Source organism: Dermacentor andersoni, chromosome 4 (assembly GCF_023375885.2).
Source record: "Dermacentor andersoni chromosome 4, qqDerAnde1_hic_scaffold, whole genome shotgun sequence".
Classification (NCBI taxonomy): Eukaryota; Metazoa; Arthropoda; class Arachnida; order Ixodida; family Ixodidae; genus Dermacentor; species Dermacentor andersoni.
The window spans coordinates 17197822-17216932 of record NC_092817.1 but is presented as its reverse complement, the minus strand read 5'-3'; the positions used below and the strand labels follow the sequence as shown (position 1 = coordinate 17216932).

Here is a 19111-nt window from a genome sequence, read left to right as displayed (position 1 = left end):
TTACATCCCAGTATTGTTAAAGTAAGCGCGTTTCTGTCAATACATAGTACGGCATAAAGCGTTGTTATTTAAAAGCACGGATGGAGCATAAGGAGCAAACAAGTAGTTTCTTCGCATGTACAGGGCTCTTAAAGAGTGAGAATGATCGCTGTACAGCATGTGAAGTAAGGCTACGTAAGTGACGTAGCCTCCTCCACTGCGCAAGTTCTCATGTCTTATGTTTATACTAAGGCCACGGGTACAAAAATTTACCGTACTTTTGCTCCAGTTTTGTGCTCATTTGGGCATAGTTTGCTTTCTGAAATATTCAAAAAGCATTTTAAAGACATTCGCATTTACCAGTAGTGACTATTCGATTCGAAGAACCAATCGAATAGGACACTAGTCGATTCGTTATTCGAAAACTTAGAATATTCGCACACATCTTTCTTTCTTGTAATCGCGTAAATTGATTTAACCTCCCGCGGCGACCACCTGCAATACCTACATTGCAACACATGGGCCTTGACTCTAGCAACAAAAAGAAAAAAATACTTAACCAATTTTAGTTGATTAATGAGCCGTCTGCAACGGCTATCACCCACATATCGTCCGCCGAACTGAGGTTACCAGTTAATAACGAAATATTTTAGATGCGATTAAGTCAATAAAAAAATAACATAAGAAAGAACACGCTGTCGATAAGAAATCATCCAGAATAGAAGTGGGTGGGGGGGGGAGGGAGTAACAAGCCAGAAATCGTGTTGCCTCTGACCAGCCTTGTGAGCAATGTGGTTGTTTCCCCCTTCATCTCTCTCTAGCAGAATCGCTCGAGGAATCTGGCTTCCTCAGTCTACTGTCCTTTCTTTATTTTCTTCCTTCATTCTATCTTTCGTTCTCTTTTATTTTATTTTTATGTACTGCTGAACGTACTTTGTCATACAAGTAAAGCACCCAAAAGTGGCTTCCAACTTTCGTTACGTAACAGACGGAATTCAGGTGCGATAGAAGTGAGGCAGAGAGATAGCTAGAGAGAGAGAGAGAGAGAGAGAGAGAGCAAGGATGTTAACCAATCAAGAGCCCGGTTGGCTATCCTGCTTTGGGGGAAGGGAGAAGGGGAATAGAAAGAAGGGAGAGAAAGAGCCAGATGGGGTAGAGAGACGTGCACGAACAGCAATACAGAGTCAAAGCCGCTCGCACAAGCCAGACGTTCTCAGAAAGCACAAAAGTGCCTTTAGTACCTATTGAGCCGATGATCGATGAGGAACGTGTTCTAATATTGTATGTTTCCTCAGAAGACGATCATCTAGTTTCCTGAAAGCGTTGATCATTGATTGTCTTTGTGCTTCAAACTGAGGACAGTAGCACAATAGGTGATCAATGTTTTCCTCGCAGTCGCAGAGATCGCGTGCAGGTCTGTCAGCCATTCCAATTTCAGGCAGGGAGAGAAATAGTGAAATACTGCTGGGTACCGCAGTGCTTCACAGCGTGATAGAGGTTTTCCATCTATGAAGTCCTACGCTCCCAATGCGCCAGCAATTATACGACTAGGTTTGCCGCGTAACACACACACGCACGCGCACTTTGTGTGCGTGCGTGCGTGCGTGCGTGTGTGTGCGTGTGTGTGTGTGTGTGTGTGTGCGTGTGTGCGTGTGTGCGTGTGTGCGTGTGCGTGTGTGTGTGTGTGTGTGTGTGCGTGCGCGTGTGCGTGTGCGTGTGTGTGCGTGTGCGTGTGCGCGCGTGTGCGTGTGTGTGTGTTTTTCTTATTTTGCATCCGCATGTATGGCGTGAACGCGCCAATGTTTTTGTAGCACCAGTACCGACAATCATGTTTGCTGCGGCATTGCTTTTGACCGTAAATACACGCTCTTGACTCCAGGTGTCTGACCACGCCATTCTGTGTCTGCACAGCTCACCCTTGTCACGTGTTCAGCATCGTCGAGGTGTAAAACATCCGCATGCTCCCTCTTTGAACAGACTGCTTTGTCGAATGTATACATCGAAGGAAGAAAAAAACTTCTGTATCTTTATAGTGTTACGAAACGTGGTATTCTAGCCGAGACGCGGCAACGCAAACACAGACGCAAACATATTGATCAGCGGCGCTGGCAAAACGGAACTAAAGTCCCCGGGGCGCCTTAAAAACTTGAAGAAAAAAAAGCGAGACTTCGGTGCCTACGTTTTTCAGCATTCCATTTCACGTCCAGCGAGCAGCGCTTCTTGGTCACCGCCGCGTCGCGTCGCTGCTCGGTCGCAGTGAAGAACGCACGCGCTCGTGGGCCTTATTTTTTTAATTTGCTTAAACGGGCAGCGGGAAGCCGGCAATTCTGGGTGGTGCCTGCTCAGATACCCATTTTTTAATTTTTTTACACCTCAAGCTTTCGCGGAGCGAGCAGTTAGAAGAAAACATCCTGTGAGCATTGCCAGGGGCTTGACTAACATTGGGGTTGAATATTTATATTTTTAATAACTCTTGCGCAGAAAAACAAGGGCGCAGACAACCCAGGCAGGGACATCTATAACTCAAGTAGCAAAAAAAAAAAAAAAAAATAAAGACAACTCCAACAAATTCGTCTTTAAGGCATATTGTATGGGTACCTTATACGCGATGATTTTTCGTGTAAATTAATTTTCTTGTGCGATATTCACGGCGCGCTATTTCAATCAGTACATGATGGCCAATTATTCGATTACTTTTGGTGTCGTGGCGTTTTTCTTCTAAATATGGCTGGACCGGTATTGGAGGCTCACTTTCCGCCTCTCCTTAACTAACGTTCTTGCAAGGACACATGTAAGCGAACAACATAACTCGTTTAATGACCACATATAACTCTCAAGTATACAATGCTATATTTGTAGCGAGCGGAAGACAATGGCATTTGAGAAGAAACAATGCGAAATAACCCGACGTAAGGGTAGTACAGACAGCTGTCCTTTCCTTACGTCGGGTTCTTTTGCAACATTTCTGCTCAAGTCATGAACATACCAGTCCAAATGCGTACACTTACGCAGTGGCATTCTTTACCAAATTTCTAGAAATTCCATGGGCAGCTCTATGATATGATGCAGATATTGTTGTAAATGTACCGCATTTACTCGAATATAGGTCGGACACGAATAAATGTCAATGCCCATATATTGAACTCGCCAAGAAATAAAATTCTCGGTGCCGTTGAGCGCACAGGATATTCAGAGTCTCTTACAACCAGTCTGAGCAACCTCCCGACTAGCGCTAACGTGGCCTCGACGGGGGAACTCCGTTAGCTCCATGCGTTTGCTAGCTCTGTTCACGAATACAGGTCGACATTCTTTGATGACGAATATAGGTTGATAGCTCATTTTTGGGCAACATTTCTGGAAAAGTAATGGTCGACCTATATTCGAATAAATGTGGTATACAGTATGTCATCACCACACGGCTCAGTTGTATGTGACCGAATAAGTTTTCACGCAAGGCTACCAGTAACGCGTTACGTACAATGGGTGGTGTCCGAATCCACGCTCCAGCGACCGCTTACTCGTAGTGAAAGGCCTTGAAGGGGATGCTTTCGCGGATTACATGCGCCGTAAGCAATTACAGGACCGGAAACACCTCATATGCACCATGTTTTGTACACCACCTATTGCTACATCATTTACCAGCATGATCATGTCTCGGTCTTTTTTTTTTTCGTAGCTTACTGTACATGCCGACTGTAAAATAATTTACATGATCAATGTGAATGCCTGTGGTCCTGGAGTCTCGCCGCATGACCTCCGAGGTTGGAAGCACGCCTCCCGGTTTCGAAGTTTGAAGCAGGTGCCTAGGGGACCGGCGAAAAGGCAAAAAGAAATATGCCTTCGTGGGCGCCTTCCCTCTGGAAACCCAAGTTCACCACCAAGATGACACAATGATCAGGGGCTCTATAACGTAAAGCTATTCCAAACTTTTCTACTCTAATTCTGCAGTTAGCCCTCCGGGATTGGTCAAATACTTTTTGAACAACTCCAAGTTCGCCGGTCTGTCACGCGAAGTCGCAAAAACCGTGATAGCTCCCCATCTGATGTGACGTGTACACACTGATTATGCATGATTGGGTCGAACAAAAGAAAATTAGTTATTTCTTATTTGACGCCTTTTCGCTATTAGACTTCGGCTATTGGTCAAAAGATTTAAGGCTGCACCCACTTCACCTGCCTGTCACGCGACGTCAAAAAACCGCGAAAACTCACCGCATCAAAGTGACGTGTACGCGTTAAAGTAGCATTAATATGCCGAACAAAACTGATTTTCTTTTTCTGAATAGGCGCAGGCTGCCCCGTTCCGAAAGGAATAAAAGACGGCTGCCGCCGATCGCTCAGGCACTGGCTACTCGCACCTGCAGGAGAGCATGGGTTTATTTGCGCACAATAAAACTTCTTGCGTGGCCGTGTAACGTTTTCCGGCGCTTTCGGCATGTTTACGACCTCGCTCTGCCAACTCTTCTGTGCTGAGGATACGGTTTAGCAGCATTCTTAACTTTCCGTGGCATGCCGCCGCGATTTTCGACCAGCCACCTCAAGCTAAGAAAGGGAGAGCGGACTAATCGCAGACGCCGGCACCACCCTCTTCGTCAAGTTATCGATTTTCAGTGCACTGCCTCGGCCCCATCGAATCCCTCTCCAATCGAGCGTTCTCCTCGCCCTTTGTCAGCCAATTAGATAAGACAAGCCACTCAGTGTAGGCAATGTTATTCGTTTTTAAAGCAAACAAAAGTGACCTCCTATAAACGAGGAGAGCGTTTCATTGGTCTGTTCAGACAACCCTGCGGGCCACTGCCCGATGCTTGCGTCGATGGTTACGTAAGTTTGACGTCAGGAGATTGGAATAAAAATATATTGGAATGGTTTTACGTTATAGGGCCCCAAAGTTACAATTTGACAAAAGATATAAATGTGCAGACAAGGAATAACATAAGACACAAGAGGTAGGCATGTACAGTAACGTGTTTGTACATAAATATACGTAAATAAGAATTATTACATTTAAGTTACAACAAGTATACAAGTGAAAAGATGACAGATCTATCTATCTATCTATCTATCTCTATCTATCTCTATCTCTATCTCTATCTCTATCTCTATCTATATCTATATCTATATCTATATCTATATCTATCTATCTATCTATCTATCTATCTATCTATCTATCTATCTATCTATCTATCTATCTATCTATCTATCTATCTATCTATCTATCTATCTATGTTGTCTGCGTTTTACATTCCTTCTCGGCAATTAGTTGCAACGAATCTATGCCAGTTACATCGTGTTGACGGCGAGGAAACGCAAGTTGTGACACGAAGACAGCGAGCGACCCTCGAATGAGAACAGACCGGTCGAAATTCGAGGCGCTCCTTACAGGGGTGGGCGGCAGTTTGTTTTCAGGAAGCCCATCGCTCTCCGCTTCCGGGAGCTCGTTAAACCGTATATATCGTAGCACTGAAATGTGAAAAGCGTAGCTTACGAGTGTATCGGGGCTTATACTTCGAGATTGACGCTAATCCGAAGGCGGCTCAGTGCTCGAATTTAAGGCACCGTCATCCGTTTTCGCCATTTTTTTCCCGCAGGCTGCTTTAATCTTCCTCTCATAAAAAAAAAAAAACGAAACAAAGAAATGAAAGATAACAAGAAGCCAAAGGAGCTGAGTTCAATTACGGAGGGATGATCCGCGTGGCTACATGCTGTTTCTATGGGCAGCTTTGTAGAAGCGATCTAGTTTGTTTTATTGGCTGATGACTTTCGGCCAGTGTGCTTTCACTTTCGTGTGCACAATACCTGACGCCGCGTCTCCCTCGAGTGACGGTCGTCCAGCCTACGGCACGTCTGGCGCCTGCGCAACACTGCGCGTTCTAGTGAATAAGGCCACGCTGCATGTGAACCCCCACAATATTGTTGCTGAGCAGCAGGGCTCACAGCCCTCCCAATCCAAATAATCCCTCACCAGCCTTAACCTCCTCAACTTCTCGCACGTAAGGATTCCCTCCGACGGTAGACACGCGTGCACCTATCCCACTTATCCCACCGCATGTCTGCTCCTTCCCCCGTCATCTTATTCTAAGTCGTTTGCGTCATTGTGGAAGCTGGGCTTTTCCTTACACCATAGGAATACTGAATGCACCTCGATATGTGTTCATCCGAGCTTCGTTGTCTGCTCACCGCCAGAGTAATTCGTACTATACGACGTGCATACGCAAAGGTCCTAACATGTCACGTGTCGCTCTAACGCATCATGTGCCCAGAAAAAAATAAAACTCTCTCCGGAAAGCCGAAGATGCCGCCCGAGCCGCCACCTTAGGCTACCATGACCAAAACTGCCAGACCATTCTTTTTAATAAAGTTTACTTTCTTCTTCTTAACCCGCCAATAGTCAGACAGTTACGCCCGGGGCGTTATTCCACTGCGCAAGGATATTACCTGTGCACTCATCGTACTTTCGGCAGTATACTGCAAGCGACTTGGAGATGCAAACGACTAAGATAATATAGCGAGAAATAAGCTTAGGAGGAGGAAGGTGCTTAGGAGGCTGCGGGCCGGAGTGGCTCTTACACCGGCTGTCACCTGTAAATGGAACTAGACGCACTTTCTATTGTAGGCAACATGTCCATACTGTCCCTTTGGAGTGAGTGAAGCTGACCAACCGCTTATTGTGCACTTTTCCAGACTTGCAAACGAAACCACGTCGTCTGCTGCACAAGCTCGCCTCCACTCTACTGTGCCGCAACTAGCTACGACCGACAGGTATACATGACAGCAAATACCACAAAACACTGATTTAATGCATACACTGTTAGGACCTTAGAGCAGACGTATAGCACATACACAACACTGTGGAAGCATTAGCTCGTGGGCTCCTATCTAGATACATGGAAAAAGGGAAATGGTTTTTTCTAAGTTTGATGGTGTTTGCTGCACTTAAAAAAAAAAGATAAATTTGGTGATTTTTGGTAGCAAATTTTCGATTTAGGCCGTCAATTTGTAATAAAGATTGCTGAGAATCGCAAATATTCATAAAACGAAACTATCAAGTTTACAACTCTGTAAGTCTGCAACAATAAACGACATCGCAATTCTGTAAATTGCATATAGTATAATGCATCTAAAGCGGACAAATTTGATCTATTATACATGGATTTTAAATACACCACTGATAGGTGAGTAGCACTTTTGCAAAGCCTTCGTAAACATTGTAGCAGGTTCACGTAAAATATAAAGTAATGTATCAAATTTGAACGGTTTGGATATTCTGACGGATGAAATTTACAGAACTGCGGTATCTGTTCTTGGTGCAAGGTTATGATTTGTAAACATCGTACTTCCATCTTTTTTTTCTCACTTGCCAATTTTTGGCAATATATTTGTATGAAAATTCAGGCGATAAATAAATATTCCGTTTTCAGAAGTCACTAGAATTTAACCTTTTCTCTCAAATGCCGCATATTTCATTAAAATAGACCAAGGGTTAATTCAGAAAGGAATTTCTGCGTTTTATTTTACATGTACTTGAAGAGGCAGCGTCGAAGTTCGGGCCGAGCTGAAGCTTCCTCTTAAAACATGTATTCATCGCAAAAAAAAAGGGGGGGGGGGGGGGAGTGTGGTCGTGTATTTAGGGTCACAATAAAGATGGCATATGCAATAATCGAAAGTGATGGATACCGTTCCTTTATCTACGGAACCTTGTTTTACAGCGAAGCTGTTAACCTCTCGTAGGTCGGCATTTTTCGTGCCCATGTCCATGGGAAAAAATCTGGGCCGATCCGCGACGATCTGAAACCGGGCCGATCCGCGACGGTGGTGAATCAGGCTCCAAGCACTCAGCAAAGTGAAGAGAAAAGTGCGTGCATTCTTTAGAATCCCGCCTACAACATACAGAACAGCATACGTTTCAGTAAAGTACAAGCACAAAACAAGCATCCGAACCACATAATTGATGATAAGGCACTCCTGATAGCGATGCGAAGCACGTAGTGCTCCCCGCGTACGTTTTGCGGCAAAGATTACTGTTGCGGAAGCTGCCGTGGCGACGGCAGCTTGTGACGTGTGGAGTGACGTCGCTAGCCTTTCGTATACAAAAGAACCATCCTAGCAACAGATTTAATAGTCGTTACAGCAACGCTATTGGTGGGCAACGCATAGGTAGGACTTCCGAGGAGCAGCGTGAATACGAGGAGCGGCAAAGGGAAAAAGAAACGGCAATATTGTCAGCGGTTGCGTGCTGTCAAAATTACCATTACTCCCATTACTATTATTATTCTAAAGCAATAAAATATTCCCTGTCCCTCTCAGTAGATGTAATGGTGATTTTGAACAGCTTCGCTGTATATCCACTTTCGCAGGGCTATAAGATGGCAAGTACATTTTTTTATGCTGTCTGATCACTATTACTTTAATTATCAGCATCACAACCTGCTTTAAAGTGTACCGTACGACGAAAGCCTCTTCTATAGAGTGCTCGCATTACCTGCGTTTTATGTCAATCAAGCCCACCCGAAGAGTGCAAAACCGTGATTTGCAACCCCTGGTAACCGTTCCGTTATTCTAATAGATCATTGGTCGTCTCCGAAGTACAGAGCTTGTACAACACTGCCTCCTTTCTTTAGTAGCGCTAGAACGTAATATAATCTTCCCGGCTTCCTTTATTTTCATTGAGAAGAAGCTTCAGTCGGTATTAACTACAATTTCAAATATTTAAATACATGTAAAATAGAGAAATGCTCTAACTAGAAAGCCACAAGACTGAGTCAAGTTTATTATTGTTAAGAGATACGAGCAAACTTTAATGGCTGTTAGAAGCTGAATACCGACTTATAGGGTCTTAAATTTCTGAGAAAAATTGAAAATTTTGCAATCTAAACGGAACACATATAATGTATGTAAATCATATGTGTCATAAGTAGTCATACGGTAACGCATAAGACCTGCCAACAATTGTTATATCATTTGCGCGAGTTTTGCAAATGTCATACCCGGATGTCACTGGTGTATTTCATAGTGGTGTACAATAAATCACTGTTGAAATGTGCCACCACATGCAGTTGCGATGTAAGTTTTTATTTATTTATTTATTTATTTTATTACTGAGTAACATGGTTGTCCACTTTCGAAACATTACAATCCTTGGTAAACATTGCAAGAAATTAGCCCACCAGTCCCTGAATTCTAACCGCTTCGTCTAAATGCAACAAACGCTATAAAACGGGTTCATTGGATGCTGACCATAACGGTGTTTTCATGCATTTAGATAAGTGCTCCCGAGGTGAAGCTTCATTGTAACGTTATACCTATCACACTCCTTTCCAGTGTGTATAAAGGTGATGTTTCCGATCAGATTGTTTCAATTGGTCATATGACCTTGGATATATTTCTTCGAAATTCGAAGAAATATATTCGAGTGGATTACATTTTTTTTTCTTTCATCACGCAGGTCAGTATGCACAAAGCTGCCAAAGCACAAGTGCGTTTCTTGAAGACAACTTGGCTATACAAGCGACGTGACTATACACGTGAGTAAACATTTATCTGCGGGTGTACGCACACTGGCTTCCTTTCATTTTGTCTTTCCTTCACTCTTTCCTTTTCCTAACATGTAGGGCAGCCAATCAGGCTTGACATGCATAGTTAGTATCCTTGCGTTCCCTTCTTCATCTTCCTCCCTCTTTCACTGTAGATTTTTGTGCGCATGGATCTGAGATCCTGGTTCGCGCTTAAAGGCAATATCATTGTAGCAGGGCATGGTATCGTGCAGCATCATGTACGCATTCAGAGGACAGCCTTTACGTTTTGCGTTTGCGTACCTCGTTGTGATTCCAATGAACTAGCATGTAAGCAAGCTTAAACACGTAATTGATTCCATCTTGCAAGATAATAATGCGCAAGAAAACCGAAAGAGACATACGGCATGTAACCTTTGGCGAATGTGTTATTTGGCTATTGTGTATGCTCATCTCTCTTGGGCAGAAAGAATTCAGATTTGCCTTTTTCTTTAGTTTGTTTACTTCGTTTATTATTATATATGTACTCTGCGCTGTCCGACACAGACGACAGCAATCCTGTGCATTAAGAGTACATCATGTTTTATGCATACGATTGCTTCAGTATCGTATCAGAGAGGTACTTATATAGAGGTCGATCGCCCGTTCGAAACTTCACCAGTCGATGGTTCGCCGGGAAATTACCAGGCAATTTTAGAAGACCTTTTAGATTATGTTCCAGTTTGCTTTACAAGTTATTGGAGTACCAAAGAAAAACAGGAAGTTGAGTGAGAATTGTAGATTTCATAGTTAGTATTGCGAATAAGTCAGTCTTAGAATCAACGGAAGCTCACTTTGCCAGAAACGAGGTAAATGCCAAAGACAAGTTTCTGTTGACGCCACACTCTATTTCGCGCATCATCGCACCATGACGTCAAAGAATCTGGCCTAATCTGGGCCAGTCCAATTAACTATGTATAATTAAAGAAGCGTTGCTATGTATTCGAAGGTCAATCGAAGATCAACCCGGCAGTACTTAAGTAAGCTTTTCCAGACATAAGAAGGATCAATATACGCGACTACAACGTGGAAACCATGTCGCTACTAAGGCTTCCCACTCAGAAAGGCTGAGAGGGTTCTAACGCAAAACTTTACCAGTCTAGGCTTATTTTGCGTTCGGTCTTTAGTATTCCTGTAAATCGACCAGCCTATTTTAACAGCGTCATCTCGCCTTCCTTCGGTCGCTCCGTGCTCTCAATGCTAGGGAACAAAGGCTGATTAGATGTTCACAACAAGGTCGTTCACTCCTTCCTTCATAAAAGTTCTACGCCATTACTCTCTCTCTCTCTCTCTCTCTTTCTCTTTAAGCCCGTGTGTTGTTGTCACTGCGGCAGTAAACACCTTGCCCATTAGACAGAACACGGTGATTCAAGTTAGGCAAAGCATAGTGGTTGGTACTACAATGCCCGGCTGTTGTGCGCGAGACGCAATTTTACTCGAGCGTAACGAAAAAGGTAGACGTATAGTTTCACTGGAGCCAAGCGAGCGCCCGTGGACGCCCCGACAACAAACAGCACCATTCTAACCGTAACATGTATCTATGTGATCACTCGGTGGAGTTAACTGCTATTAGCCCTAATTCTTATTGTACGTGTAAATTATCTTCAAAACCCGCCAGGCCTCATGAGCTGTGTGCATATCGGCGTGCGTCAAGAGACTCAACAAGAACGTAAAAATCTTGAAATGACCCGCCGTGATTGCTTAGTGTGTTGGGCTGCTAAGCACGAGGTCGCGCGACCGGATCCTGGCCTCGGCGGCCGCATTTCGTTCGGAATTATCCCGGAGTCCCCCTCTACGGCGGTGCCTCATAATCAAATCATGACTTTGGCACGTAAAAGCATATATATATATATATATATATATAAACTCACGCTGGAAGTATTTCTACAGCATTTCTAGCAGGTATGTAATCCGCGTAGATTGCCACGACCACATCGCAATGTTTAACCTAAAAAAAAAAACGTTAACATGACGAATGCGGCATACCGTTTGGATATCGTGCATGGTTTGTTGAGACTACGCATATTCACAAAACAATATGTGTCGAAGATAACTGTCAACAGCAATGCTCTTCTCGGAAAATAGTTCCTTGAAAAGCGCACCCATACAACGTAGTTTCTTTTTATGCAGTGTATACTTAAAACTGGAGCAACCTACCGAAACAACGCTCTAACAGAAACAATTGCTGAAAGGCAGGCAAAATGGATAAGTAACGCGGCACCGCTCGCCAAACAAGAAAACAAAATAAATTTGGCACCAATCATCATACTGATAGCTCTAAACCAAGACGTATGTAACATTAAGAGTTTTATTCGCACATTTACGGCGCACTAAATTTGGTAAAAGTTATATCTAATAACTGGACATTGCTGAATATCCTCTTTGTCAAGCATTTGCTACAACCGGTATAAAAGAGAAAGGAAATTCTCATTTGAAATTACAATTTGAGCGTATACATTATATTGGCACACGAGACCAAAGTCGTGATCTTTCATACCTATATACTTGTATGTGGCCTACATATGCAGTGTTACGCACAGCATTTCTTGAAGAGCAGGGCAGAGCCTAAGACAACAACAATGTATTTGAAAGCAACACGGATGTTGTTGGAAACACTTGAAATTAAAGCAGCTAAAACGTACCCTCTTGATGTGACGCTGAGGAGCGGGGGGGGGGGGGGGGGGGGGGGCGGGGGCTTGCCTGTGGAAACGGCGGTGCTAAAATTAAAGTTCTGGGCTCTTACGTGCCAAAACCGCCATCTGATAATGAGGTACGCCGTAGTGGGGGACTCCGGATTAATACTGACTTCCTGAGGTTCTTTAACCTGCACTTAAATCTAAGTACACTAGGGTTTTTGCAATTATTTAAGGCATTTAAGGCAGAAAGCTGGACTAGTTGGTCGTTATTCGTATAAGGGGACATTGCACTATCGCGTAAAAAAGGACACGGACAGGAACATGAAAAAGACACACCAAACGCTAGTTCTCAGGAGGGCACAAACATATATGCAAAAAGACGCGTGCTACATCATCAACCCCTGAAGCGCATGCGCAATGGCACCTTATTCTGAAAGAATTTTATTTCTTTTGCCGTCAAAGATACGTTAGGTTTGCTGACGCAGGCCTGTTTTTGCCGATGAATAGGGAAGGCCTAGAGTATTTCACACTCTCTCTGATCTGTGCTAGAAGTAATCACTTCAGTCTTATGGAAGAGCGGCATGGATTCATTCTGACAGCGCTTGCAATGTGCGGCCAAGTGCCCAGATCCCGATGGTGCCTCGACAAGCATGCGCTTCAGGGATTCAGAGATTGCGCATGCACTTCAGGGATTGATCATGTAGCACGCGTCTTCTTGTATATACATATGTGTCCTCCTGAGAATAAAGCCAGTTGATGTCTAGCGTTCGGTGTATCTTTCTTTCATGTTCCTGTCCTTGTCCTATCTTACGCGTTTTTGCAATTAGCCCCCATCAAAATGCGGCCGCCGCGGCCAGGATTCGAACCCTTGACCTCTAGCTCAGCAGCCCAACTACGTACATCCACTAGGCTACCGAGGCGGTTGATGGTAATTTCTGGGTGTAGAAACTAATAGGAAAAGTTAAATTGCGCTTTTTCTTTCTTTTTTTTTCAGCTGGACTCAAATGAAGTTAATATCAAAATACGCTATTTATCCCAAGCTACTTTAAGCTGGCGTACTTTTATCCACCTCTTAACTAAAATAGATCGTCCTGGCGCAAGTTAGATAAGTGCGTTACAAGTGATCAAATCACATCATCCCAAAATCGTAATCGAATATCGAAGGATAACGAACTGAATGACGAGACACCTTACTCGTTGATTTCTCAAACGATGTGACATCGCTCTACAGTCGCTTCCAAGACACGCACCAAACTCAAACAGCACGTCCAAGAACGGTCATGCTTTTCCACAAAAAGTGACGAACCTAGAAACGCAAAGTCATGGTCTATAGACATGTCTCCGCGTAAAATGAGTAAAATGTGCTATGGTCCATTTTGCTTTATTTTATATACGGCGCGGTAACTCAGCAAGTTCTGTGATAAGCACGACGCTGTTGGCTCAATTGCGGGTTCGTGGAGGCCGAATGCTGGCTTAATGCTGAATGCCATAAACACCTTCGTGCTGAGTTTGGCACCAGTTAAGGAATTTCCTCCAATATCTTTAATTAAACTGGAGCACACCAACACGGGGACCCTCATTGACAAAACAACGAAAAACCCAAAGCAGTGCTCCGTACCACCGCCAGTTGCACTTCGGCCCTCGAAGAGGCAACACGGGTGTCGAGTGAGCTTCTGAACAACACTTTGCGATGTGGTGAACGCTGCTTAAATCACGTAACCGCGAACTTGGAGGCTTAATGCTAACACATTTATCTCGAATTTACCGCTAAATCGTCATTGAATTATTTTGTAGGCGCTTCGCGTCTCGGTCTCAACGTGTGCTTTGCGCGTCAATACCAACTAGGCCAGTGGTACAACCCTTCTATACTACAAACAATCAATCGATTAATTAATAAAGGCACATAAGTTAGCCACCCTGTTTATCATTCCAGTCAATAAGGCAACCAAGTAAGTCGGTCGGTCGGTTGGTCGGTCGGTCTTATTTTACATGATGATGCTATCACATGTAATGGCGTACACCTTGCGCCAATATGAAAGGAAGTTCAGATTTCCGTTTAAGCTAAGTGATCTTCTTCTTGTTACTACGCTGAAATAAAGTTGAATAAAAAGTAGGGATATTCTTCAGCACGAAAGCTATAAAGCAAATATGAAAGAGCGAGGTTGGGGCTTTACACATTTACAGAAAGCGCTTTTTGAACGCAGAGTGGATGTTGGCTTCCATATCGGCACGATGTCTACTTGCGACGTTTTCCAGCCGACACGACAGAATATGCCTCGGCACAGCGTGACATGTATAACTGTCGACGCCGATGCCGAAAATGGATCGGGAGTGCGTCCCACCCGGACGCCACTTGACTTACAGCGCGAAAAAGCCACTCACAAGCGTGTAGATGCCGCAGGCGAAGCTTCCCCTGCGCAGAGAGAACCAGCAGCAACAGGTGCGAAGCAGGGCCATGCCGCAATAGTCAGCGGGGACGCCACCCGAGGCGCATATGCGCAGGAACCACACGTGCTGGCGCGCGAGCGTCGGCGAAGCGCGACAGAGAGGCGCCGGAAGACGCGCACCGTCCCGCTTGGCGCGTCGCGCGGCTCTGCGCGCTGCTCGCTCGTTTCCGGGGAGAACGCGGCGTTGTCGCCGCCCCGCCGGTAGCGTCGCGCTGATCGCGCCCGTCTGCTCCTGCACGTCTCGCTACATTTGTCCAGCCGCACGGCGCGTTGTCCGGTTACCATCGCTACTTCTTGCACTGCAGCGAAAGCTGCCGGTTTGGTCGCGCTGCCAGGAAAGTGAGCCAACATATGGGCTCCTCCACCATTGTCCGCTTTGACCTCCCTCCGCGCGATGCCGACTGAACGGAAGCGTCACGAATGGATCGTCAAAATACTTCTGCGCTTTACGGATCGAGCCGACAGGGAAGGCCACATGGACAATGCTGCAATAAAGATTGTGCAGCGAGTCAGCGCTATGAGTGTTCGTTTCTCTCTTGTTCCTTCGCTTTTGTTGCGATAGACATTCTTGGCCCTCTTCAGTGGCTTTGCGTCTGTCTATCTAGCCTCATTGCGCGGCCTTTCAATGAAAAAGTCCTTTAAGATTTCCTATGTGTTGGGCGGAATCAAACCCGCGTCACACGAGTTCCTCAAGCATAACAGCCCGACGCTTTAGTGCTACGCCACGAATGCCCGCGAGTAGCGGCGGTTTAATCTTCAGCGATGGTGGGCACCGGTACCACCTCGGAGGCCGCACAGTCTTCGAGGAGGACGAGCGCAGCTAAACGTAGCAGCGTGTTTCGGCGGCGGCGGCAATAGGGTGTGTCGCCGCGTTGCGCGAATACATTTACCTTCACAGTCAGGGTCAGATGGGTTCGGCCGGAATTGCTGAAATTTCCAGATGAATCCAGACCAAGTAAAGCGGCTTTTAGTTTATTCATGTCTTAGCACACTAATTATAGTGGCGCATAGTCGACGAGCCATTCTCCTTTCGTCGCGATGCTGTGAAGTGCGACCTTGACAGCGCGACGCCGCCATCAGTTTATGTCGTGTTTCTGTCTACACGCGAGCTTAACCCGCTCCGTTTTGTAAGCGCATAGACGAGCTCGGTAGGCACGCTCGGCACTTTTTCGGGCCTTTTTTGCGCCTGATCTGGGGCCCGATCACCGATGAGTGGCGAACATCCCGCGATGGCTTGCCGTCCACCGCCAAGCCTGCTTTGGCTGTTAGGCCTCACCAACAATGTTTCGCTTGGTGCCAGCCGTCAAAGTTACGGTGTAGTGCTGCTTCGACGCAGATATATACAAAGTGGCTGTACAGTTCTCGGCAAGCCGTACGGTTGCTGCGAATAATCTGTTTGAATAATATAGAAGGTGCAGAAATCAGTTGGCGATTGTAAACGAATTCATCTTTAACTAGTCTTGGCTATGAGCTATGCGATGCGAGTTGCTCACGAAAACCGACGCTGCCCATAAAAACTTTTTAAAATTTTGCGTATTGTTGCGCGCATAACAGGTACCAACGTTTTTATTTTTTTTAATTTATTTAATAGTAAAATTGGGGTGCGGGTTAAATGCGAATTTCGACTTGAAGTGTGGCTTCACATCATTGCGAATATGTGGTTTCACGGCAACACGGATCATATTGCCGTGAAACCAACTCTAGGGCAAAGTTCTCTGCCATCAGTGTCGCCTTCGAGGTAGCGAACAGAGCTGCCGGTCGAGGATATGAAGCAGAAAATTAATGAATTCGCCGATGAAGGCTATCTTTACAAACATTTCGGCATTGTATGCATTTACGCGCGTTTCATTTTTGTCTCTCTTTCCAGGGTGTTGCGGCGTATGCGCGAAAAAAACAACAACATATTTTTGTTCGTTTGAAATACTTCGAAACCTTCGAATACCGAAGTTCAAGCAGAGGCGAATCTCTAATAGCGCAATATTCGATCAGCTTTTTTGAAAATGTCAAGTATTCACAAACGCCAACTTAACACTACTTCCTTCGGTGGTGAGCCAAAGGTAGAAATGGTGTAAGGGGATGGGGGGAAAACCGGATCTAAAACGGCGTCAGGTGTGAAGATTGTTGGCTAGAAAAGCGGCTTTGATGCACCCAGATCTCTTACCAGTAAGCTCATCGGTAATATCTTTAGAAGCAGCTACAAATAGAGGCGCATGTGTACTCCCTTGCCATAAAGTCGGGCCTGTGCATTGTACTTACCAAAGCCTCTTGAGGAAATTTACCACGGCAATCTACTGGTTATTTACGTCATTGAACAAGCCACCGCGGAAATTCTGTGGGTAACGGCACTGCGCTGTTGAGCCCGATGTCACGGATTCAATGGCGGCCGCGGCGACCGTATTCCGACGAGAGCGTAATGCAGACACGCTGGAGTCGGGTGTACGTTAAATGACCCCAGGGGGTCAAAATTAATCCGGACTTTCCTACTATAGCGTGCGCATAATCTGACTGTGAATTTGGCACGTAAAAGCTCCCAAAAGATAGAAGAATTTACGTCGCTAAAGAAAGGTTGCTATGGCTCGAAAAAGGCAAAGTTGTCGTTAAGGCGACTAAACAACTGGCTAAATTTAGCCGCTTTCTCGTTAAGTTAACCACACAGTAAGATGTGTCCAATTGGCATGCGTTCAAAGATTTCTTGCATTGTACGACTCATTTTGACGAAGGCAAAAAAATGTCAAGATATCAACTTGTTTACAGTTATGTTCCTTTCGGCAAGCTTATGTCAACAGATAAGCATAAGACGTAATTAGTTGTTGCAACGAGTCCTGTGTGCATTTTCGTTCCGCATTGAATTGCGAGATGCCGCTCGCCTTGGTAATATTTAATGTCTAGATTCTGATCCATTCGTCATGTAATCCGGTATATGTCCGCGCTAATACGGCTGCGCTGTGCTAAAATATCATCTTGCCTCGCAAGCGAAAGCGCGCATCCCATGTCCCATAAGCACATCCATATACAACAAACACCATCCGATCAGAGAGACATTGTATGGCATACCAGACGGCCGTACAGTGGAATATTGGATGTGGATAATGGAGGCAGATTGCATTTCTGATGATGTGATTGGAAGAAGTCGTCCCTAAAATATTATCTACAGAAGATCTTCACCATTATTCGATTTGTTAGGCTGAAGCGTTTGTTGCTAAACGCAGCGCTTATCTGATGTAACTTCTCCAGTAATGACGCAGTAAAAAATGTCAGCCGCTTATTTCTGCCCAAGCGAAACCGCGCATAGAGGGAAGGGGCCGGCGGCTCGGATAATACGTTGCGTTGACGTAGGCGTCACATGATACCGAGTATTTGGACAACGACTCAGATTAATCTGTTCCTGCGCAAATGCACATAATGACGTTGTCAAGCAAGCGGAAATAAGATGACGGAGGTGCGCGGCAGCGAGATCGATAATCCTTATTGACCTTTCCTAATAATTATGTATAAACAGCCGCGCGTTTCGTGGTTCCACACCTCTCGTTCAATTACTCATACTACGACCTTGCAGTCATCGGAAGAAATGGATTTAATCAGCTTGTCACTTTTCTGGACGGCAATGTGCAACTTAGAATATGCCGGTGCGTGCCTGCGTTATATAATAACATTAGAGTTGTTTATAGACGGTGATTAAATTTGCTAAACATGCATTCACCGACTGCGCTAGCTGGCCAGTTGCGCTCGCGCGTAAGACTCCCGATACAGCTTTCTGTTGCTCAGTACGGGCTACATACCATTTTTTTCGAGCGTGAAAGAAGCCCATGAACACACGCAAGGTAGCCCCGCGATTTGCCGCACATGGCTCTCATATCCCAGCCATTGGCGCTTGAACTCTCTTTCATCCGCCGTTGATTGATTGATTGATTGATTGATTGATTGATTGATTGATTGATTGATTGATTGATTGATTGATTGATTGATTGATTGATTGATTGATTGATTGATTGATTGATTGATTGATTGATTGATTGATTGATTGAAATATTTGAAATCTGCGCAACAGTATGACGCCAACTTGTCCACAACGTTAAATGGTTTTGCGAATGAATTCTTGGGTTTTACATGCCAAAACCACGATTTGATTGTGGGGTAAGCCGTAGTGGGGGACTGAGAATTAATTTTGCCAACATAGGGGATCTTCATAACGTGCCCCCAATGCACGGGACACGGGCACTTTTGCATTCAGCCCCCATCGACCAGGATTTGATCCCGCGACCTCGTGCTTGGCAGCGCATAACCACAGCCGCTAGGCCACCGTGGCGGGTTCGTGTTGTGAATGAAAGGAGGATGTGAGTTGAAGAGAATCCTTAGAGCTATTAAACAGCTCTCTAACAAGCTCCGGCCGGTCATAAGTACTTTTTTTTAAATGTGCAGTTTTGTCAGAAGGCAAAGCATTGAAAGCAATAGCAAGGTTTAGCGTTACGCTCTTTAGCGTTACGCTCGAGCTTCCCGCATG

General features: G+C 45.0%; 1 protein-coding gene across 1 annotated transcript in view; it reads right to left on the bottom strand.

Moving 5' to 3' along the window:
• LOC126535808 (uncharacterized) overlaps positions 1 to 14743 on the bottom strand; it is a 49439-nt gene extending 34696 nt beyond the window's left edge. Inside the window, exon 1 of the mRNA XM_050182632.3 lies at positions 14546 to 14743. Coding sequence (XP_050038589.1) covers positions 14546 to 14620 — 75 coding nt within the window. The 5' untranslated portion in view covers positions 14621 to 14743. The remainder of the gene's footprint in view (positions 1 to 14545) is intronic.
• Between the last annotated feature and the right edge of the window lie 4368 nt (positions 14744 to 19111).